This window comes from Copidosoma floridanum, unplaced genomic scaffold, assembly GCF_036245765.1.
Source record: "Copidosoma floridanum isolate Cflo_tuat_1 unplaced genomic scaffold, Cflo_Japanese_pri ptg000020l, whole genome shotgun sequence".
Classification (NCBI taxonomy): domain Eukaryota; kingdom Metazoa; phylum Arthropoda; class Insecta; order Hymenoptera; family Encyrtidae; genus Copidosoma; species Copidosoma floridanum.
This window is the reverse complement of record NW_028321897.1, coordinates 30,855,300-30,880,728: the sequence shown is the minus strand read 5'-3', so window position 1 is coordinate 30,880,728 and position 25,429 is coordinate 30,855,300. Positions and strand designations below refer to the sequence as shown.

Genomic DNA, 25,429 nt, shown 5'->3' with positions numbered 1-25,429 from the left:
ATTAAATTTATTTTCTTAATTTAAGTATTTCAAGATTCAAAATTCCAGTCGATAGAAATAAAATTTTAGCGTTAATGAATAAATTAAATATCAAGCAAAAGTTAAATAGATATCGTGAGATGAAGAGATGAAAAGAGTACGCTACTACAACATTAAACATAAGATATAAATTCAAACAGTAGGTCAGCGGCAGCTCAGCGTAGGACACACTAACACCACTTCATACATACCTTTTGTAACACCTCACACTACAACTCCGAGTTAATGGTATAAAAATTTTAAGTAAAAGCAAATAAGGCCTTTTGGCCGACGGCTGATTTCTGACGAACAAAAAGTAAATTTGTTTGTTTTTAGAACGAGTCTACGAGTTCCACCCGTTACTTAAAAGTGCGGACGTAACAATATCCCTAAAATACAACATGCCTTTGATTGACAATTTTTCATCAATTTTTATTTGTTTACTTACGATAAAAGTTATGAAAAAAGAGCGTCAGTAACTCAGATTATTACAGTTATAATTTTTTTATAACCAAATTATTTTTGTTTTTGAACATTATGGTCATTGGCTGTTGTTATCTCATTGTTATTTTTTGAAAGAAAAAATTTGAATTTACTTTTAATCCTAAACAGTAAGATTTTAAATATTGCTAGAACTCATTTATTTATCAACATTGAAGAATTTTTAAGTTATAAGCCTGAAAAGAGCCAGTTAAAAACTAGTCAAATTTTAAATAAGCAGGCTATAAAACCATATTTGAAATATATGTTTATAAAAAAGGCAGAAGTCGTTTAAATTATTCAAGCGAATAAAGTTGAATTACTAACTATGTAGTAGTATAGGTAGTGTTATCACTTGACAGATTGAAAAGATGTTATACTGCCGTATATAGCTTAAGCTGTGAACACAGACTGTACCAGTATACATTCAAATAGTTGTATATATAATATTTAAAAAATACAGCAACACAGAAGTGCAGCTCAGTATACTTGCTAAGTTCATCCCTCACAATAACAATGCATGAATTTTACCTAAGGTTTCAAATAAATTAAGTCATTATGATTGAGGTATTTAGTGGATCAGTAAATATTTTGTGCAGTCTTAGTTTTATGACGCTTAATTAAAGTATTAGCTTTATAAATTTCTTATTTATTACAAAATATTTTAGTACTGTAGCGATCTTTTAGTTTGAATGTCATCTAGTATAGTTCTTAGTTCTTCATCTTCTAATCGGCCTTCCAAACTTGGTATCAATGCCTTAGCTTCCTCTGGAGTTTCCGGACATAAGTTGGCAATGGAAGCCAATTCAAATTTATGAAGCTTCTTTTGACTCAATAAACTGAAAATTAATTGAAATTGTGAGCAAACTAAATTCTTATTAGTTTAAAATTTAAAACATTGTAAGAGTTATGTAATCATATTATTATAGAGGAACTTTGATGAATAACAATAACGTACAGAATAACATTAACAATAATAAATACTATGATAATGATGAAAATAACGATTATTTTTTTAAATAAAATTAACTGCAAACAGAACTATTGTAAGGATAACAACAAGAATAATAATAATAATGATAATAATAATAATAATAATAATAATAATAATAATAATAATAATAATAATGTTACCATCTGGGGTATTATTTTATTTATTGTTATTCATTAAAATAATTTTTTTTTCATTCAATCGTTTTACATAAATTTGATTTTTTAAATATCGAGGGCAGCTCCAACTTCAAACTTTGGGCTTAGTAGTACTAGCTACCGCTCGCTAGGTGGCAACTACTAGTTTCTGGCGAACATCACAAGTAAAAATATAGTTAATAGTATATAAGAAGAGCTACGCAACGACCAAATGAGGTAGCTTAAAGATCTTACAAATACGTATAATGCATGTATCTCATTCTACCTACCGTTAGTCATAAAAAGCAGTAGTAGAAAATCGTGCAAATTAAATAAATATCACTGTACCTAAACTCTTGCCTCATTTCTTTCCTTCTCTACTCTCCACTCCTCCTCACATCTATAGTCTGTCCCCGGTGCTCATGACCTCTCCACCGCCCAACCAAGAGTGCAGGAAATTGACCCTGGCTCAGCGCATTGACGACTGCCTTTCACAGGGATACGTTGTAATCGCCTCTCTAGAGTTCCTTCTGAAGAAGCCTACTGGGACGTAGTCATTTAATTCCCGGAGAACTGCTTCAAGACTACCTACTCACATCCCCCCGGTCCCACCCAAAGGATCAGGACCACCCCTATCAATCCAAGCGCTTTTACTCACCCAGGGCCACCCCCCTCTACCCCCTAGCCCAGAGCTGATAGAAGGGCTGAAGCCCCTCGTACGCAGTATGGTCCAGGTGTTGCTTCCACTCTAGGATCCTGAAGCATCTCAGCATCGGAACGATCATCGAGACGAAGCAAAACGACCCCGGTAAGGGTAGATAGGTTATAATACATACATAGATACGAAAACTTTGTAAAAAAAAAAAAAAAGTTATAAAAGACATATCTATACACCAATCACCCTGGTGGCTAGACCTTTCAGGTCTTAAGGAATTACTGCACAACCGCAACACACCTACAGCGATCCAGACTTCGACGGGACCAGCGAAACTACCACTCCCACGGCTTCGGGTGTGATACCACCATCGCTATTTGGTTTAAAGGGATGTCTTGACTCTCCGGAAAACGACACTGATCACTCCTCACTCCCCCTCTCAGTTCAAAGCCGCCCACCCCAACAGGCTGCTTTTAATAAATAACAATAACAATAATAATAAAGATAACAATAATAATAATAATAATAATAATAATAATAATAATAATAATAATAATACTTATAATAATAGTGATAATGATAACAATAATAATAAAAAAAAATAATAATAATGATTATAGTAATATCATAAATCCCGCATAAGGATTTGTTAGTTTCTCTATCGAAAGCCAACTCAACTATGGGTAGAACTATGCTTTTCAGATGTGAGGGGCCCTAAGCAATTTGAATACATGGGGTGGACCAAAAAAACTAGCTAATCGTGGGATTTTTAAAAATAAAACTTAACATAAAGAGAATCAGTAATTGGATCTTTTCGTTCAGGAAATATCGAATCCCTAAGCACCAGTGATAGTGCTAGCAAAAGAACAGGTGTGGACATCATGTAATTACACAGAGGCAACGCTGGACTGGGTTTTTTATTGACACTGCTACCAGAAGGCTAGAGGAGACAACTTTAAATAAAAAATTCCTGGGTGGAGTAAGTCCAGAAAAAAAGCGCATTCACGTATGGCGTCGTAGATTTTTAAGTATTTGGAGTAGAGTGAGTGACGTTCGTGCAATTAGAATTTTCAGCAGTTATACTGAGAACATCTCAAAAATGCAAGCAGGATGCATATGGAGCTACTTTTTAGATTTTAAAAGAGGATTATAATTTTGTTAAACTCTACAAGATCCAAGATATGATAAAAGCGGTAACGTTAACTTAGTCCCAAAAACGGCGATGCCTACTAAAGAAAGTATCAAGGTGCTAAAAAAACTACTTACTCATCTAAAATACAGTTATTAAGCAAACAAAAAAAAGTAAGCATGTCTCTAAGCAAGTCAGTAATATCCTGATAAAAATAAATTTTAAAGTTTATATAAAAATTCTGCTGGTGTGTAAGTGATATATGAGTCTTGAAGTACTAAACAAGGCATTCAATTGATCTAATTTAAAAAAAAAAAAGAAAGTCAGGGAGGACCAGCACCAGATTTCTAAGATCATCCTTGATAAAAGTAAAAGCAACAAGTAAAGACACACCAGAAAAAAAAAAAATTTGTAAAGGTCACGAAAGGATAATGTTTCACAAAAGTCATCAAAAAAATGAGATTCAATATTAAGCCAAGAAAGCGGTAATCATTGTAAAAAGAGTTAATGCATTTAAGAAAGAAGATTTTCTAAAGCTTGGAGGTGTCGAGGATGAATGAGTTTTCATCAATAACCTGACGAAGACTTTGGAAGGTATTAAAGGGGCGAAGGAAGAAAAAAAATTACACTTAAGATACAGGACCTAGATTTACTAACGGAAAAAGAAGAAGATATTTCACTGGACCTGTGCAAGGTTCATGAGTACTCATTACAGAGGGAAACAGTGCTGATACTATCGGCCAATTTAAGAAAGTAAAAGGGAGCTCTAGTAAGCACTGAAGAGATCAATACCCATAAAATAAAAGCAATAGGGAACGTTGAGGAAGAGTTTACTAGCTGTCGAATGAAAAAACGCGTCGAAGCCCTCAGATTCTATAGATGCTTAGAGTGCTGGCATAAAGCCCTAAAGTATAGTATAGAAGACTGGTTAAAGTTCGGTTTTCGATGCAGTTGCAGTAACTATCAGAAGAAAGTCTGCAATAAAGAAGCCTAACGTTTTGTTTGTAGATCAGTAGAGCTAGAGTCAAGAATAACTGTCGTGAACAAAATGTATTGCAGATCCAAGATAGGAGAAGCAACATGAGCTAAGACACACCCGCAAAATACAAATAAATAGAATGGATGTACTGAAAAAAAACAGAATTTGAGTTCCGCACAAGGGAGGGACTGTGCATGCTGCTATCATGCATCATTGAATTCTAGACAGCTTTGTGAAAAAAAAATCAAAAAAAAAAAATTGTAGTAGTAATACTCCACGTGGTAGTTAAAGAAATTTTTTTACTAGAATTAAAGGTGTTAGGGAGATATGGAAGATATAGTAGGTATGATGACGTTTGTACTACGTAGAACTCTCAGTCAAATTCTCCAAAAAAGCTAGGCAGCAGCAAAGGAAAAAAAAACAAAGAAAGTGAATCAAGCAAGAGATGATCAGAAGACAATTAATAGCAAAAGGTCTCTAATAGAAGTTAGGAATACAAAAAAATAGAATGGATACACTGAAAAGATCAGAGGAGGATACGATAAACATAATAATAAGATAAAGGCCACGCTTAGCCGTCCCGGTTTAAAGTTTTATGCAAAAAGATATTAATATGATCCAATTTGTCGAAATAGTTTTATTAAATCAAAGGAAATAAAAGAGTTATCATACCTTTAGCCATACCCTTACAAATACCATCTAATATTCGCAAAAGAGCTGTTTTAAAACAATATAGCAATAAACTATCGTGTCATTAACACTCACAAAAAGTGTCACTAACAATCCGATCGATATTATACATAGATCAAGATGTAAAGTATGGTTACATGAGACGGATAAATAGAATACACTCAGCAAATTGGGAAGGCCCGCTGATTCCAAACCAAAGTGGCGCAGAGTACGCAATGAAGATTGTGGAGACACAAGACCTTGATAACGTCTGCTAGAGAGATCTCTTCCGAACAGGTCTGGTGTCCCCCTTAATATTCTTTCTCAATAATCTATACTTTCATAAAAATGTATGCTGTTGATGTACGTTGCTCTTTTAGACAAGCAATGACGAATTTTACACCGATTTTTAAGATCCTTCATAAACCACGGCACTGGAGGCCTACAAAAAATCGACATCAATCTACTGAAAGTTTGCAAAAGCAGCAATAACATCGTTACTAAATAAAATATGCGACACTTGGCTCATAGCTGTGGAAAGCTGAGTCGAAAACTTCTTAGCTGAAAATTTTTGGAAATCAGATAATCTAGACTGGACCATAACCGTGATTATGATTTTGTAATCTACATAAATTTGATTATGCTTGAAACTGGCACTGGCGATTGATCAGTCACAACTATTCATCAAGAAAATTAGCTAAAAAATGTATCAGTTCAAAATGTCAACATTCTTAAGATTCATTTATTGAATTGAAGCACCAAATTATTATGGAGATACAAACACTTCAAACTTCTAGGATAAGGATTCAGACCAAATGAAACGAGAAATAAAATAAGAAATAAAAGTTGTAAAAAGAATAGTAGTGATTCAGTCGATGAAGTAAGCGTGGAAAGGTTTGAATATGACGTGTGTGTGTGTGTGTAGGTGTGGTGGTTGCATCTTGGTTAATGACCAAGTACGAACTGATATCAGTGTCACGCCACAACACCTAACGAGCAAACTGCTGCTCATTTTATAAGATTTTGGCTATCTATAAAGACACGGTGGCACGGCGTATTGCTATTAGATATTCATTAATAGATTAACTTAAACGTACGCAAACTAATCCCTTACTTTGATGAGGTAAGAAGTGATAAAAAAACCAGTGGACAGTTGGTGCTTGGGTACCCAAGTAAGAAGTTCTACTTCTATAAAATCATATGGCAGATAATATATGAATATAAACATGTCTTCTACGAAACGGCATATATTGAGTACGAAGGTGATGAAATTATCAGTGGAATGAGTAAACATACGTTTATTGGTTGTGGTTTCAATAAATATTTTAATATTTAATAACCCAACAATTATAAACAATATATTATGGCATAATACAAAATAAACAAAATATAGGCTAGCCAGTACAAGACTGTGCGCTTTCATCGAATCTTATGATGATTTAAAAACAACTTCCTATCACCTACGCTGATTACATCTCTAACGTCACTCTCGCACCAGTTAAATACGCTCAGAAAATTATTCATACTCCATATTCAATACCCAAAATTTAATTGTATCTTAAAAATTAGGACAAACCATCCTGTAGTACCACTTTCGTTAATAGTATAGTAATACATGCTAGTGAATATCCCTTCAGGATGTTTATCACACAGAGATTTTCTTGACAGACATTATTCAAACATCAAACGCATATTCAAAATAGCATAAAAAATATTCCAAAAAATTGCAGATCGTTTAACTGTACCCTTTTTCAAATGTTTAATTCTATAAATTTGGAATTTAACATGCAACCTCATGGAAAAATAAGTTAAAATTGCATTCATAAGATCTGTATGGACCTCCCCATTTTCAATTGTATGAAAGATTACTTTTAGATAAACTTGTTTTATTTTTAAGTAGAATTGTAATTTTTTTTTTTTTAACAATAAAGAAAATTATTTAAAGCTTACATCAGAAAAAAAATACCACTTAGGATTCTTCAGCAAAACTTTTTTTATTAATGTGAGTCAATATTTCGTCTCATTATGGAGACCTTTTCTAGACTCTAACAACGATATCATATATATTAGCTTATTATACTAAATTATAAAATAAAAGAAAATAAGAGTAAACATGTAATACGTATAGTACCTCTCCCTTTTTCTCAACGTAAAAGCCTCACGCACTATAAACCGTCAGTTTCGTTTTATGCAGAGACCATATTATAATAAAGGAAACATTTTACAATAATAGATGGTAGGTAGACTATTCACGTCAACGTACAAACAAGCAATGTGATTACAAGATGCGCATTCTTTATGTACATATATACTTAGTAGTCAAGTTTGATTATCAAGCTATTAGTGGAATGGTATATAAATGTGTGAGCATAGATATAGTTACAAGGAATTTGTAGGTATGGGTTAATACACTTGTGTGCGCTTCAACTTAAAATACTATTATTTGGTTTTTCCTATTTAATTAAGATATGGTATATTTGTATGCATTTCATAATTTATTGAAGTCGTTTTTTCTATTAGTGTTATAATCAAAGTAAAAAATGTGTAACATTTCTATGGTTTCTTTTTGTAATTAGTTTTGTTCAGTACCTATTATTTTAATATTTGTGTCAATATTACGGTCAAAACTACGGTTATATTCTCTCACACGTAGGAAAAAGACAGATTTTTCAGATTTCTTTTTGTATAGTGTCTCAAGTTGTTTTAATCTGGTCATGAGTTTTTGTGCACTTTGGCCTATATAAATTTTGTTACATGTTCGACATTTAATTGAGTATACGACGTGTGTTTTTTGTCCTATGTCAACGGTATCTTTGCTTAATCTTATAATTGAAGATAATTTATCATTAATACTGTTTATTACATTAAAATTTTTAGATTTCAAGAAATTATTGCATTTTGAAGCAATAATTGGATGGTACGATAAAATTTTTAGCGGTTTTTTGGATTTCTGAATAACAGTTTGTTGATTTTTATTACTGTATGAATATTTTTTAAATCATTTTTTATTATTTTTGTAACGAAGTCTTTTGGGTAACAATTTTTAGACAACACTCGTCGCATGTACATAATGTTCTCAGTTCTAAATGTACTGCCGTAAAGTTTAAAAATTCTGTTAATCATATTTATAACCATGCCTTCTTTTACCGATATCGGATGGTGTGTGTGGTAATTTAATACACGATTAGCACTGCTAGATTTCTTGTACCAATCAAGTAAGCACCTTTTACTTTTACGTCCAATGATTAACGAGTCTAAAAAGGGTAAAGTGCTGTCGACCTTGTTCTCAACTGTAAATTGTATGTAACTATTACGACTGTTTAATTTATTAAGAATGTTGTGTACTTGTATTTTTTTACTATTGCTAAGATGTCATCTACATAGCGATTCTATAGCAAAATGTCATCTTGTAGTTTAGACAAGACACTCTCTTCAACTTGTTCCAAAAATATATCAGCAAATACTGGGCTCACACATTTGCCCGTAAGACTTCCTATGATTTGCTGAAAAAAATTTTTATTGAACTAAAAACAAGTCGAGGCAAGCAACAACTCAACACCCTCCATAAATTCGTCCATGGACATGTTAACGTAATTTTGTAGGTACTTCGTACTTCCACTTATTTTTTATACCTCTAATAATGAGATCGTTGGATAGATTTGTGTACAGAGATGAATAGACCTGAGAAAACTCATGACCAGATTAAAAGAACATAAGACACTATACAAAAGGAAATCTGAAAAATCTGTCTTTTTCCTACGTGCAACAGAATATAACCGTAGTTTTGACTTTAATATCGACATAAATAACAAAAATAATTAAAAAATAGGTACTGAACAAAACCAGATAATGGTACTTTAAGTTGAAACGCACACAAGTGTTGTGGGGTTTTTTTCTTATTTGGGATACGATGGAACCAGGAGCACAATGTATTAAATAACAAAAATACGAATGATTATAATTCAATTCCAAAATATATTCAAAGCTCTTGTCTTATAAAATAGTTACAAACTTTGGTCTCAACGCAAAGACTAATTTATGTATTTAATAAAAAAGGAAATGAGAACATAATAAAACATAACGCAGTTATCAAACACCATTCAACCCCAATTAATCGTGGATTTAAAATAAACTAAATAATATGCTTTTATTGATTCGCACAACTCACTTTTTAGTATCTTAAGATTATATAACTTTTTGAATAAACTCGCTTCATAGAACATCAACGCTACTTCTCCTATAATAATGATATAATATTCAACTAACGAGAAAACGCATTTTTTTATATGAGTCTTACACAATATTCACGATTGACGTGGCTCTAAGATCAATAAATCATAATTTTAATTAGTTCAATGACGCACTTCAGACTTTCGTTTTTATTTTTGGATTAATCGCCATTGAACGTAAAATAATAGTTGTAACTAATAATCGAAATTAACCCATACCTAAATATTCCTTGTTACTATATCTATGCTCACACATTTATATACCATTCCACTAATAGCTTGATAATCAAACTTGACTACTAAGTATATATGTACTGTAACGGTGCCCCACCGTTAGGCCACGTTAGTAGGCTAGGGCAGGTAGAGAAAGGGGGAAAAAGAGTTCAAGGGCCCTAAGTGGGAAAGCGGAATGGGAAAGTAGGGGTAAGGGAAAAGAGAGGAAAGCCAGGAAAGGAAGCGAGGAAGATTAGATTAGCTTGGGCAAGCGAGCGCGCGAGAAGCGGAGAATCTTTGGAGTTCTCTTGCGATCGGTTTGTTTTCGTTCTGCACGATAAGTTTCGAGTACCAGAAGAGGCGGAAGATTTCCCCAGCCAGAGGGTAACGCGAGGCTAGCGTCAGCGACCTCGACCTCCAGACGCTACCAGTAGGGACGCCTACTGGCCCCAGCGTTGGCACGGCAGCTCCTTGGAGACCGAGAGAGAGTCGTCCACCCTGCGACCGTGAGTACCGGTCCTTAGACGACCGCTTTATTGTAAGGGCAGCGGCCCTCGTTTAGCCCGCGTAAGTCTGCCCGGTCTGCGTTTTCGCGCCGCGAGCTCGTCGAGCAATCGCGCTCGACGAGCGTGATCTCACACGCACACACACACACTACACACCCGCGAATACCTCTTTTGTATAATTATTTTATATTCACTGAATATATATTTTTAATTTAAAAATACCCGCGAGTGATAATTCTTTTGTTGTGCCTCAACTTCCCCCTTTATTTATAGTTGCAAGCGATCGTCGCGAAAAGCGACGAATCACACTTTACAGCCGCGATACCTGATTCCACAGCGGTGTCTCAGCGCACGAGACCCGCGAGATATTTTACAGGGAGTACCACAATGTTGGGTATCCGGGCAACACAGGCCCGGTCGAAGTGGAGAGACTCCGCCTCGTTGATCCGCGTTGTATACCCCGTAACATTGGCGCCCGACACATAAAACCCACGGATAGGTATCGCGCGACGTCGTCTACAAGGTAGACGACCTTCACTATTATTATCCCTATAATAATAGTAAAGTAGGAGCTGTAGCAGTAGCTACAGCAAAAACAAAAACAAAACAGATCGCGGGTATAACGCGGAGAACGTTTATAACACATACGAGAGACACCGGCAGACTCGTATAGGTCGCGCGTGTAAACAAAGCAGCGGCTTTGTTTACGTGACAATTTTGAGTCGTTGCTGACTTCCAGCACTCAAAATTTTTTGTCCACAAGTGCGAGCGAGAAAGAAAATAATATTTCGAGACGAAATATTATTTTCAATAGCTAACGAGCCTTGCCTGTGAAATCGGATTTTCACAGGCGGCGTACGCTGATACACAGCGCATATACAGCATAGTATACACCGGTATACATATATACACGGCTGTTGGCTTCTCGCGGCTTGTAGTGCGCGAAGCAGTAGTGTACGTGTGCAAGTACACTATACATAACTGTATTTACATTTGTACAACACACATATACACACGCAAAAGAGAGAGTTGAGGGAATTGACTCCCTACAGCTGATAGCTTTAAACATAAGCTACAAAAATTAAAATTTTAATTTAAAGCCTCAAGGCACTCTAGGTAGAAAAATTGCGTCCAGCTAACGCCTTGGCGCAAATTCTCCCTAACCGTCAACTCTCTCCTCCCAAGCTAATCTCTGCGCTGCGGCACAGTGCACTTACTGCCAGTAGTTTTTTTTGTATAGTGCGACCTTAAGATCATGGCACCGATACCACAGGATCAAGAGGATAAATTGAGCGATTTCTGCAGGTCGTTAATAAAAGAAGACCTAGGAATCGATTTTCTAGAAAATCTCGAGCTGCTAACGACTGGTAGTAAAGCAGCCAGATCACACCGCCTTTACCAGTGGCTGACGGGGAGATACGTCCCCGAGAATTTTGAACCGGCGGAAGACGTCGACGCAGCCATTGAGCGACGTGTAAAAGCGCGTCACCTCATGGTCACACAGGCCTGCGAGGAGTTTGCAAAAGCAAACGATGACGAAATTGACGTCGAAGCCGTGCACCCGCTACAAATAGTGCGGGACAGTGAGGAGGTGAATAACCTCCTAAAAATCACAACGACGGCGGCAATGAAAGCCACGCAGGTCGAAACCCTGGATATCCAGACATTGGGGACAAATAAAGATGAGCTCCTCATCAATACGTCCTCGCTTGTCAGGGACTCAGACGAAATTAGAGCAACTCAGTCAGAGCAAGCTCTCGAAAGGGAGAATAGATGGCTGCAGGATAGGCTATTAAAAGCCAATGAAAAGATCGCGAACTTAACGCGAACAAGTTCGGCTATCACATCGAACCAGAATCAGCCACAAAGGAGAAATGTGACAGCCCCAAACGAAAACGCGCCGGCGAAAAGGCGCGAAACTATATTTGGCGAACAAGCGTTTGCAAATCTCGCAGGTTCACCGGCCATACCATTCGGAAACGGCCGTTACAGCGTTGACTTAGCGTCGGCGTCGGCACACACCATAGCGCCACCGCCACCCTCGACAATGGGACATGTATGGCCAACAAATACAGTCAGCTGGATACAAGCGATATGCCCATCATGCGCAGCAACTAGCGCATATACGCCTTCGGTAAGCTATCCGCAAAGGAGTGGATACTCAACAGCACCACCTGCTTGTACAACGCAGTCACAAGCGTTTACGACGTGGCCCCACACATACCAGGTAAGCTCGTCAACACGCCCGACGTATCCATACCTACCCCCACATACGGCTGCACCGGTTGACCCCACACGTTCAGCCTGGTCGGGGGGGAGTCTCCCGCCCGCGGCGGAAAGACAGTCGGGGTTAGGTAGGTCATACGCCGACCCCGGATGCCGTGACTTAGGACAAATTGTCCGTCGATGGAACGTAAAGTTCACGGGAGAAAGTCATGACAACTTTGACTCCTTCCTCACGCGCATTACGGAATGCCGCACAACTTCGGGGCTTACGGAAGCAGAGCTTTTCCAAGCTCTGCCAGAGCTTATGACTGGCATCGCAGCGACGTGGTTTCGCAACGAATGCGACCAGTGGATCAGCTGGGCTGATTTTGTAGCCGCAGGACAGGAGTGGTATGGCTCAGGCGAAGAAGTGCAACGCCGCCTGATTTCGGATGCGCAAATGCGTACCCAGTACGCTGGTGAGCCCATACGAAATTTCTTAACGCAGATTAAGAATATCGTGCGGCGGATTCAACCTCCATGGCCGGTAGAACGTCAGTTGGACCTATTCCACAGGAATATGCGTCCTGAGTTACAGGATCGAGTCCGACGAGACGAGGTTCACAGCATGGCAGATCTGCTGCGAAGGGCCACTGAGGCTGAACGCCTCTTGGAACTCAGGAGTGCGTTCCGTGAGCCACCCCCACCGGAACATTTCTACTTGCCAGAACCGGCATACAAGCCCAAGGCTAAGGCTACTGAGGCCAAGAAACAGCCCAGGGTTGCGGGTATAAGCGAAGCCCAACCTTTGAGCGCTAGCGTACAGGAAATAGCGGCCATCCGGAACGAGCAAGCTGCCCTTCGAAAGGCAATTGAGGAGCTGCCAAAGAAGCTGGCTAATCCTCCAAAAATTGCGGGGTTCGGCGTGATGGATGAATACTCGGCAGAAATAGTCGATGAGCTGACCAAGAAAAAGGTCAAAAAACCGGAATTGGACGAAAACATGCTGAAGCTGCTGCTTGACCTTCTCTACGTCGAGAAGCGTCGAACAGGCCTGGCTAAATATGCTAATGAGCCAAAGCAGAGTTCTCGCGCTTCAAACGGGCCCCGTCAACAGGGGCGACGATCACCCACGCCTCCTTCGCCCAAGGCAAATAGACGCCGAGATTCGGGCTCACGCTCACCGAGGCGAAACCCGAACAAGGGGTCAGGCACGAAAAAGTCTGGCACCCGGAGAGACAGGTCTCCCTCACAGGAGTCACAGCCACGTTGCTACGGGTGTAATCACCTAGGCCACTATTCGCGGGACTGCCCTAATAAGAGGCAGGGAAACGAGAGGAGGCAGTCGTAAGCGAGGGTATTACGCCGCCTCCCTCTCCCGAACCCTCACAGGCCGCGGTTACATCGGAGGACGCGCGCCGGTGGTGGCTACAGCTGGAAGTAGCCGGGTACAAGCTGCGAGCGCTATACGACCCTGGCGCTACGCACACGGTCATGCGAGCAGTCGGGCTCCAGATAGCCAATTCCTGTCGTCGGCAACTACGCCCCACGCTAGGAAGCGCGGCTATGGCCGACGGGCGACCGTCACGCACCTTAGGCTTCGTCACCCTACCCTTCGAGTTGGGAGGGGTGAAACGGGACGTAGACGTCATAGTGTTGCCCGAGTTAGACGCTGACTGCTACGTCAGGGCTAACTTTATCAACGCTTTTGGGACCGTCCATGATCCTGTTGATAGAGTCCTGGTGTTGAAAGGACCAGGTACCAAGGTTCCTCTAGAGGTGGCGGGCGTGACGACGACCAGTGAGGTCCGACTCGCTGCCGTCGGGCTGGACGAAATCTCGTCCACCCAACAAGAGGAATTACAGACCCTCCTGGACCGCTACGTGGAGTGTGAAGCTCCTTTAGGTTGCACTACGTGGGTCGAGCACGAGATTGAGGTCACGAGCTTGCGACCCATCAAGCAGAAGTGCTACCCGGTATCGGATAAGATCCAGGAGGTCATCCATGCCCACGTGAGCGAGATGCTCGAAAGTGGCGTGATTGAGCCATCCAATAGTGGATGGGCCAGCCCTGTGGTCATGATACGCAAGAAGGATGGCAAGTATCGGTTTTGCGTCGATTACCGGAAGGTAAACGCGGTGACAGCACCCGACGCGTATCCACTGCCACATATGGATACCATCCTGCGCAAGCTGAGGAAAGCACGTTTTATTTCGACCCTTGATCTCAGCAGCGCGTACCACCAGATACCGCTATCCGAGAAAGCTAAGCCGGTGACAGCATTCACCGTACCAGGCAAGGGGCTCTTTCAGTTCCGACGGCTACCGTTTGGCCTGAGTAATGCGCCGGCGACGTTTCAGCGGCTAATCGACAGCGTCATTGGGCCGGAGCTCGAGCCCTATGCCTATGCCTACCTCGATGACATAATAATTGTCACAGAGACATTCGAGGAGCATCTCAAGTGGCTAGAGCATGTGCTGAAACGCGTGCGCGAAGCGGGACTCACCCTCAACCGAGGAAAGAGTGAGTTCTGTCAACCCGAGGTGAGATACCTTGGCGTCCTCGTAAACCGAGATGGCTTACGACCAGATCCGGCTAAATTGGAACCAATTACGGCGTTTCCGGCTCCGAAGAATCTGAAACAACTTAGGCGGTTCCTAGGCATGGTTTCATGGTACCGGAAGTTCCTGCCAAACTATTCGACGGTAGTAGAACCGATCAACAGGCTGTTGCGTAAGGATCAGCCGTTCGACTGGAAAGATGAACAGCAACGATCCTTCGAACAGACAAAGGCTTTGCTGACGTCTTCGGTAGTGTTACAACGACCCGATCCCAAGAGTCCGTACGTGGTGCAAACGGACGCCAGCGACTCCGGACTAGGCGCCGTATTATCCCAGATAGTCAACGGTCAGGAAAGAGTACTGGAGTTTGCAAGCCGTTCGATGACTCCGGCTGAGCGCAATTATAGTGTGACAGAGCGAGAATGCCTCGCGGTCTTATGGGCGACGCGAAAGTTCCGCCCTTATATCGAAGGGACACGCTTTAAGGTTGTGACCGATCACAGCAGTCTCCGGTGGTTGGATAGTATTAACAACCCGACTGGACGACTGTCAAGATGGGCCATGGAACTTCAAAGCCATGGCTTCGAGGTTGAACACCGGAAAGGGACGCAAAATTGCGTACCCGATGCCCTGTCACGACTGTATGAGGATGATGAGAGTGGCGCTGTGGCAGCGCTCATGTGGGAACCCCCGGCTGGAGATCCTTGGTACCAGGAGATGGTACAGAAGGTACGGGACGACCCACGTGGTCAACCGCGATGGAAAATCGTCGGGGGATACCTGTATGCATATCGTCCCGATTCCACGGTTGATGAAACTCTCGGTGACCTGGAAGCCTGGAAGCTGGTGGTACCTAAAAGCCAGCACGACCAAGTGCTTCAGGAGTGTCATGATACACCATCTGCCAGCCATCTTGGCCGCGAGAAGACGTTCGCGCGTGTCTCCCGGTTGTACTACTGGCCGGGATACTACCAGGATGTTGCCCGTTATGTGCGGAGCTGCTTGGTTTACCAACAAACCAAGGTAGACCAGCGGCTACCCCCAGGACTTATGGGGCGTAGGATCATCACCGCTCCATGGCAAATAGTGGCCGCTGACATGATGGGCCCCCTACCAAAGACAACGCACGGCCACGAATACATCCTCGTGATCGAGGATCTATTTACGAGGTGGGCCGAAGTCGTACCGCTACGGCGAGCCAATGGGAAGGCTGTTGTGAGCGCACTGAGAGAGCGCGTCATCTGTCGACATGGTACCCCGGAAGCGTTGTTGACGGATAATGGCACCGAGTTCCGGAACAAAGACGTCGATGGGTTTTTGGAGAGCCTGGGCATACGGCACATGCTTACGCCGCCGTACCACCCGCAGGCGAACCCGGTTGAACGTTTGAACCGTACCATCAAGACCATGATTCGAGCTTTTGTCGAAGCCAATCATAGGTCATGGGACGAGAAGCTGCCCGAACATGTGTTCGCTTACAACACAGAGAGGCACGCTTCCACAGGCTTCTCCCCCGCGATGCTTAACAGCGGTAGAGAACCATACGCCCCAGGTACAATGCGCCGACAGGTCGATTCGACGGCCCAGCAACGCCTAGAGGATGAGGCAATAGAGAGCTGGAAGCAGCGTATGGAGCGTCTGCCGATGCTGCACGTAGAAGCAAATCAGCGAAACGATAAGGCACAGGCCAATGCCACTCGGCATTACAATGCCAAGCATCGCGACGTGGTCTACGCTCCTGGCGACCAGGTATGGCGGGAGAATCATGTCTTGTCCTCGGCAACGCAAGGCGTGGCAGCGAAATTAGCCCCAAGGTACGCCGGCCCCTTTACCGTTCGGAGGGCATTGGGTTCTAACACGTACGAGTTGGAATCCGAGGAAGGCACGCAATCAGGCCCCATTCACGTGAGGCAGCTGAAGCCCTACGTGAGCAGACGCTCAGCGACGGCGGGAGAAGATCCTCCTGAAGATTCGGGGTCCGAAGAAGAAGAAGTGGCTAGCGCTCCTCAACCACCGTTGGAAAGCGGCGAACAGGCGAAGCGCGACCCGCCTTTAGCGAATTCATCCGATGTAAGCGAGGCTGCCGGATCAGCCAGGCCAAAGCGAGGCCGCCCGCGAAAAACGACCGTGGCGTCGAAGCCATCCGCCGTGGCTAAGACGCCTGCGATTGAAGGCAGACCACGCGACGACGCCCGAACATGCGACCCAACGACGGGTCAATCGCCGAGCGATATGCGATGGCTGCGGCCCCGTAGAATATAAAAAAAAAAATGTAATTTTGTAAGCGCCTCCATCCCAACTAATTGTGTTTTCTTCTTTTTCCCCACTTTTTTGTTTCTTTTATTTTTTGGGGGCAGTATTGTTACAGAGATGGAGGCAACACACCTTAGCCTGGGCGGTCTTATCAGACGCCTCAGGCACGCCACTGATGAGCAGGAGAGGACCGAGCTGGTCGAGGCCTTCCAACGAGGCCTCAAATCCCAAGTGGGAACAATTCCACGACTGGCCATTGAGCCCCGAGGCGAGGACGAGGCCGACCCATCGTCGGCGGTCCAACCTACACCAGAGGCCACGGAGGCGCCACAGCTCTTGGCCATCGAGGCCACGGCCGATCCAGACGACGCCTGGGAAGGCATCCTGGAGCGGCTCAACGAGGCCCGGGAATGTGTCGTGGCGAGCCGGGAGAAGGCGCTCGCCGCCTTCACGGAGGTCGAGGCCTATGTTCGGGAGCGCGGCTCCACGACCAAGACCGTCAAGGCCGAGAGGACGGCCCTGATCGGCCGCAAATGTTTTGCGGCCTTCAATAATACCTGGGTCGAGGCGCGCCAACTCCTCGCAGAGGAAGAGCGTCGTCGCGTCGAGGAGGCCCGACGCCTTGAAGAGAGGAGGAAGGCGGAAGCCGAGGCTCGGCAACTCCGCCAGGAGGCTGAACGCCTTCTGACCAGGGCCCACACAGTGGAGGCACAAGCGACGGGTAATTCCCTCAGACCCGTCCGCTGCTACATGTGCGGGTTAAAAGGCGTCAAGCGCTCCAAGGAGTGCCCAAGGCGCTTGGAGCACTACCGCTTCAAGCGCGTAAGCGGAGACTGGGTCCAGGAGTGACTGTAGTCCAGGACCAGCCGATCCATGGCACATCAATATTTTTTTTTTTTTTTTTTTTCTTTCTCTTTCTCTTCTTTTTCTTTTCTTTTCTTTTCTTTAATAAATTGTACCCCACTTTCTTCTACCCTCCGTGTTTTCTTTCTCCTCGCCCACAGACATCGTCCTTGTAGCCTTCCTGAATGGCGCCTAGGTAGTAGAGTTGGAGACCCCGGTATCCAACGTCTAGCGGGGGGGTGTAACGGTGCCCCACCGTTAGGCCACGTTAGTAGGCTAGGGCAGGTAGAGAAAGGGGGAAAAAGAGTTCAAGGGCCCTAAGTGGGAAAGCGGAATGGGAAAGTAGGGGTAAGGGAAAAGAGAGGAAAGCCAGGAAAGGAAGCGAGGAAGATTAGATTAGCTTGGGCAAGCGAGCGCGCGAGAAGCGGAGAATCTTTGGAGTTCTCTTGCGATCGGTTTGTTTTCGTTCTGCACGATAAGTTTCGTCAGCGACCTCGACCTCCAGACGCTACCAGTAGGGACGCCTACTGGCCCCAGCGTTGGCACGGCAGCTCCTTGGAGACCGAGAGAGAGTCGTCCACCCTGCGACCGTGAGTACCGGTCCTTAGACGACCGCTTTATTGTAAGGGCAGCGGCCCTCGTTTAGCCCGCGTAAGTCTGCCCGGTCTGCGTTTTCGCGCCGCGAGCTCGTCGAGCAATCGCGCTCGACGAGCGTGATCTCACACGCACACACACACACTACACACCCGCGAATACCTCTTTTGTATAATTATTTTATATTCACTGAATATATATTTTTAATTTAAAAATACCCGCGAGTGATAATTCTTTTGTTGTGCCTCAACTTCCCCCTTTATTTATAGTTGCAAGCGATCGTCGCGAAAAGCGACGAATCACACTTTACAGCCGCGATACCTGATTCCACAGCGGTGTCTCAGCGCACGAGACCCGCGAGATATTTTACAGGGAGTACCACAACGTTGGATATCCAGGCAACACAGGCCCGGTCGAAGTGGAGAGACTCCGCCTCGTTGATCCGCGTTGTATACCCCGTAACAGTACATAAAGAATGCGCATCTTGTAATTACATTGCTTGTTTGTACGTTGACGTGAATAGTCTACCTACCATCTATTATTGTAAAATGTTTCCTTTATTATAATATGGTCTCTGCATAAAACGAAACTGACGGTTTATAGTGCGTGAGGCTTTTACGTTGAGAAAAAGGGAGAGGTACTATACGTATTACATGTTTACTCTTATTTTCTTTTATTTTATAATTTAGTATAATACGCTTATATATATTTTATCGTAGTTAGAGTCCAGAAAAGGTCTCCATAATGAGGCAAAATATTGACTTACATAAATAAAAAAAGTTTTGCTGAAGAAAACTAAGTGGTATTTTATTGCTGATGTGAACTCCAAATAGTATTAAATTTACCAAAAAACGAGCAAATGAAAGTCCTGAAGAAGGCATATTGTTTAAATAGTAAAGAAGTAGTCAAGTATGCGTTAAAGTGTGTACGTAAGTATATGCATATGAGAAAAACAATTTGCAGAGTTGCTGCATATATTTGTGCTCCTCCCACCTCTCTGAATTTTTGACTGAACTTTTCCCCCACTAACTATGTGATAAGCGTCCTTAAGTCAAAAAATCACCTCAATTACAAGGGAAAAATTGTAAAAGAAGAAAATGCTATAAAAATTAATTATTGTATTGATAGAGTACAAAAATTTTTTTCTTTTCATAATGAAAATCTTTAAAAAATGTGAAAAAATTGTAGAAACAAATATTTATTTATTTTAAAATAAACAAATTAATGATAAGTAAATACATTTTTTTTTATATGAATGAAAGCTGCTCTGCTATTATATACTAATTTTTAAGATTTCGAAGAAAACATTGACTTAAGACATATAATTTATTAAATAAATTATTTTTGTATGTAATTTACAATTAAATCAAATGAATTAATGCACAGTAAATAAATATTTACATTAAAAATAAGTTACAAACTATAATATAACATGAAGTAATCAATTTTTCTACCGTGACAGCAGAGAGGGCAAGGGCCTCGGCTAGTGTACAAAAGGTCGGGGGATCAAATATCATTGAAAACTGTTCAGAAATAAAATTCAAAATGTGTGCTGTGCTGTAGTGCCATGACGTCGTGTGGTGTACACGGGACCAGAAGAACGTCAAGAGAGGTGGGGCAAAAAGGGAGAATCAAGTAAAATCGATTTCTGGTACACTTTTTCTCAAGGTCACCAACCTGAAATCGTTGATTTACTCTGTAGTACAGAACGCGCCTATAGAAATATAACTTCAAAAAAAGACAATGAACACTCTAATTAATGACAACTTACACTAAGTGCTCTTCTAAACAAAAACCTCATTCACTCATAAAAGGACAAGTTTTTTAATTGTTCGAACAAGGGTAGTGGTAACAGTGCGACCTCTAATAGTGTTAACTAATGTATTAGGACCTAGAAAAGTTTTCTCAACTCGAGCTAACACCCAATAACTAGGAGTGTGGAAGTGAGTCATTTTACAATAGAAGTTTCTGTCTGCAATGTGATAATGATAAGAGGTGACAAAAAAAATTTTTCGTTATACTGTATCAGATGAAAAAACAAACTTATAGGATCTTGAGAAAGAGAGAAGATAAAAAAGATAACGCAACAATGAGCCCACTTTGAATGAAGCTGACCGATTTAATATGCTGCGGTGTTTTGTAGATAAACTTGAAAGCCTAATCACTCCATGGTGGGGTAAGAATCAACAATCATTGATCTTATCAAACTTTCAATCCACTATGTGATTAAGATCAATATACTCATATATAAATAAACTATTAGCATAAAATAATACTGGATTATTAAATCCACGCTCTAAATATTTTTGCAGAGTGGTAAAGTCTCGGCAGCATTACATTATTTAACGAAAGGTTTCGGATCAGTTTTAAATAGAAGTTTAGTTACATATGTACTTGTCCTATCTCCATAATAGTTATCAACAAAATGTTGTTCGCAAACTTTGTCATTTCTTGTCAAAAGAGAATTTGGGTCAACAGGGAGCTTCTCTATTTTCCAATAACGCTTTACCAAGGGAACAAGTTGATCTTGTTATGCGTAACATAAAAAAGCTGCACTTCGGCTAATGAATCTACTGTACTAAAAGAACCTGAAAGAATCCATGCTAGTAAAGAATGAGTAGTAACCAACTTAAAAATTTAGATGTCCGAAAATACATCCTGTTTTTTACTAGAACAGGATGTAACTTAAAACGTCATTTATTGCGTACTATAGTACATCGCAAATTTTTTTTTAATACAAGAATAATTACTAAGCATAAAATTACAAAAAGTTATTTATTTTATGTTTCTAAGTATAAATATTTATTTAAAAAAAAAATTAATGGTGGGATTCAAAAAAAACTTCGATTGTAGAAATAGAAACCCGAACACTTTACGAAGCTGACACCTTAACGACTTTGACAGAGTGGAAAAGGTACTTACTGTACAATTCGAAGCTGTATAAAGTAAAAGTATCGTATACTATAGTACTGTATAGTAAATAAGGAAAACGAAAATATATGGCACTTGTGTTGTACATGGACCTCACTTGCGTAGCAGGTACCATCTTGCGTAAAATGCTTTTCTCCTATTTTAAGTGTTCTAGTTTTTTTTCCAGTCGGGGTTTTTTTCCATCTAATCCTGTTATCATTTTTAAAAATTATTTTCCTTACTCGCGAACACAAAATGAATGAATGTTGGCAGCTCAACACATAATTAATATCTTTTACTAAACAAAAGAAATTTAAGATGTCGTAAAGTATATTATATTATAATCAAAAATAAGATATCTTTTAGTACGTTCTACAGGATATCCTACAGGACATTCTTGAATATGTACTTTAGGATGTCTCAATTTGCAAGTGGGAATATGCTAATTAGGTTTTCCTTCTGCACTGATCCTTTAACTATTTAAGCGTTGAAATCAGCTCCAAGTATGATATGAATATTATCGATACTTAGGTAACAAAGATCTGCTAACTTTAAATCTATTGAAAAATGTGAGCACTCATTTCAAAATTATTACTCAGATAGTTAAAACAAACCTTTCTTATGTAACTAAATCTTTTGTAGAATCCATTACCGATAATTTAACTTAAGTTTGGATCCAAACGATAAATCCTCTCAAGTTTCTAGTTTTATGACTCATGAATTTACAAACAGTCTTAACTAAGCTATAAAAAAATTAAGACCCACTACCAAGAAATTTTTGCCATTTTTTATTTGTTAAACTATCAACCCTACTAATTATTAAGACAATGTAAGGATCACTACTCCCTAAATCACGGCCCATAGTTTGAAGTGAGCTAATTTCTCAAAGCTTTCAAAGCAATTGTTAATCTTCGTATGAAATTAAGTCTATGAGGCATACAAGTTTTCGATATTTGTGAGCAGCGCAATCATAGTTTTTAAATGAGAAACTTAAAACCAGTAAACGGTACAGTGGGTGCTTAGGTACCCAAGTATAAAGTTATACTTCTATGAAGTTATATAGCAGACAATATAATTATATGTATAAAAATGCCTTCTATAAAACAAAGTTGTGTACGAAGGTGGTGCCATTATCGTGGAATAAATAATTTAACTATTATGAACAAAATATTACGGTACAAAACAATAAACAATATAAGCAATGTATAAGCTGGCCAGTACAAGACTGTGCGCTTTCATCGAATCTTCCAATAATTTCCAAACAACTTCCTACCACCTACACTGATTACATCTCTAATGTCATGCTCACAAATGTCATTAACGCTCACAGAATGATTCCTATTCCATATTGAATACCCAAAATATAATTGTATCTAAGAAAATAAGAAAAACCATCTTGCTGTATCGCTTTCTTCAATAAGTTAGTATTACATGCTAGTGAATTTCCCTTTAGAAAGTTTATTACACATAGATTTTTTTCACAGATATTTTTCAAACATCAAACGTAGATTCAAAATTTTAGAAAAGATACCCAAAGAAGTGCAGATTGGGTAACTGTATTCTTTTTTATACGTTTAATTTTATAAATCGCAATTATACATATAACCTTATAAAAAAATTACGTAGTACTGCATTTATATGATCTGTAGAAATCTCCCAATTTTTGTTTGTATGAAAGATTACTTTCAAATAAACCTATTAAATGTTCAAAAACATCCACAAGTTGTTTTTTTAGACCTATACAAGAAAAAAGGGGTCAAGTTAGCGTAAGAGCGTGTATGTAAGTACATGAATATAAGAAAAATAATTGCAACCGTTGCTGCATATATTTGCGCTTCTTTCACCTATCCAAACTTTTCACTCGGTAACTATGCGATAAACGTCCTTAAAGTGGCTTGGGCGGTTAATACCGTACCTAGGGTAGGGTGCCATAAGGGCTCCTAAAAAATCAACGCTTCTCGACGGTAAATTTTTCAATAAAGATAAATAATTCAATAAAACGAAAGTACAAGATTACGAAATTGCCAGAAAAGAACCGTGAAACTATAATTATAAAAATTGGGAAATGTTGCGAGGCAAACTAGATTAGTATTTCAAACTTTTCTTCTGATTTTCTCTTATACTAAGTCGTTGACCCTATATTTTTAAGAATTTAATAGATTCTTAGTAAAAAAATACACAAAAACTATTTTCAATTTTCAAGGTTAATCAAAGAGTTCTGAAGATATAGTCGATTTTGTGACCACTGTATATAAAAGTGGATGTTAGATTGGTGAATTTTCAGTAGCGATTTTCGAAAAAATTAAGTCGTTGATCCCAGTATTTTCTTTTCGCAAATAAATTTGGCATAATTTATTTACATGATTCCAGAATTTCAGAGGTTTTGATCAAGTTGATAAAAATTTCTTAAGCCACCTTAAGTCAAAAAATCACTTTAATCCCGAATGAAAATATTGTAAAACAATACAATGTCACAAAAATCTACTATTGTATTTATACAGTACAGAAAAATTTTTTTTTTTAGTTTTTAAAAATTATGAAGAATTGTATAAACAATTATTTATCCATCGTAAAAGTAAAAAATTGATAATAATTAAATAAATATTCATTAATACATTGGAAAGCTGCTTTGCTACAGTAAACTTACTTTTAAGTTTTTGAAAAAAATTATTAATTAAACTACTTAGTGTATGAAACAAATAATTTATTTATTTATTTATGAAATTTATTATTAACTTAAATGAATTAATAAACGGTAAATAAAAATTCAAATTAAAAATAAGTTACAAATTATACGATATTATGTCAGAACTACAGGGATCACTGGTTCATGACTCATAGAAAGTTTTTTTTTTCCTTTTTTTTTTTTTTTTTTTTTTTTAAGAATTTGAGAAAAGAAAAAAAAATGAAATTCAATGTAATAAAAAATGTGTGCTATACTGTACTATGGTAGCATGGCGTTATGTGGTGTGGTGCGGAGGTGACCGACACGGGACGACATAGCAAGGGGCGATACGATACTTATGTGCAAAAGAGATCGTAGTTAAAACTCGAAGAATCTTTACGAAGAGTTACGAATCCCGTATTGACACCAAAGAAGGTTGTGTTAAGTGTTTTATGGAATTGGGAGGGTATCGTTTATCATGAGCTACTCAAACTTAGCTAAACCATTTATTTGACTGTCTACCATTCAAAACGAATACAATAAATCAGTCAATGGGAAAAAAAGCTAGAATGGATTAATATCAAGGACAATTTCTTTTATTACAACAATGCTAAACCATACTTATCTATAGGGGCGCTATGCACTTGAGCCCATCTACTGATAAGAATGACAGAAAAAAGTGGCAGTTGAGCCCAACTAATCGACAAAATAAGTTGCAGTTGAGCCCACCAAAAGATGAATTTGGTGTGTAATAATGTAAGTAAACATTAAAAATAAGATCATCTATTTATTTGGGTACCCACACTTTCATAACTAGCTACAATTTACCTTTAAAAAATACTTTTAATACTGTAATACAGTTACATGTCATTTGTCAAATATATATTCCGATCATTGACTAATAGAAATAAGGCCTCGTAGAAATATCATCACACGCTTTTCTTTTGCACGAATTCGAAAGGAAATGCACATCGAGATTTTTGTCGGGCTCGTGATCATGCGATCCCGATGTTTCTAGAAGTATTTCACCGGCAACATCTGTGAGTATTGCTATTTTACAAAAGTTTTTTGTGCATCGCCACTTCTGTCCAGTTTTGAGTAAGCGTGCTTTTTTAAATTTAAACTTATTAAACACTAACAGTGGCTTCCCTTTACTACTTAGCATTGTAATCAACGACATAATAGACACAATAAGATGTTTATTCACGCAACGTCAATACGCAACTGATTTTATTTACGAACAATGGTAATTTGGTCGCGCATTCGTTCTGTGATTCGACTAAGGTGCGTAACTATTTATTCTCTATATAACTTTGATTGTATATTCATATGTGTACACATGTAGGTATACATCAATCTTATTAACGGTCCTGATGTAAAACGAGTATCTA

At 39.8% G+C, this 25,429-nt stretch overlaps 1 protein-coding gene across 1 annotated transcript in view; it reads right to left on the bottom strand.

The window, feature by feature from the left end:
* Positions 1-1,097: 1,097 nt before the first annotated feature.
* Ada2a (Transcriptional adapter 2A) overlaps positions 1,098-25,429 on the bottom strand; it is a 182,710-nt gene continuing 158,378 nt past the window's right edge. The window contains exon 3 of the mRNA XM_089593826.1: positions 1,098-1,337. Coding sequence (XP_089449952.1) covers positions 1,163-1,337 — 175 coding nt within the window. The 3' untranslated portion in view covers positions 1,098-1,162. The remainder of the gene's footprint in view (positions 1,338-25,429) is intronic.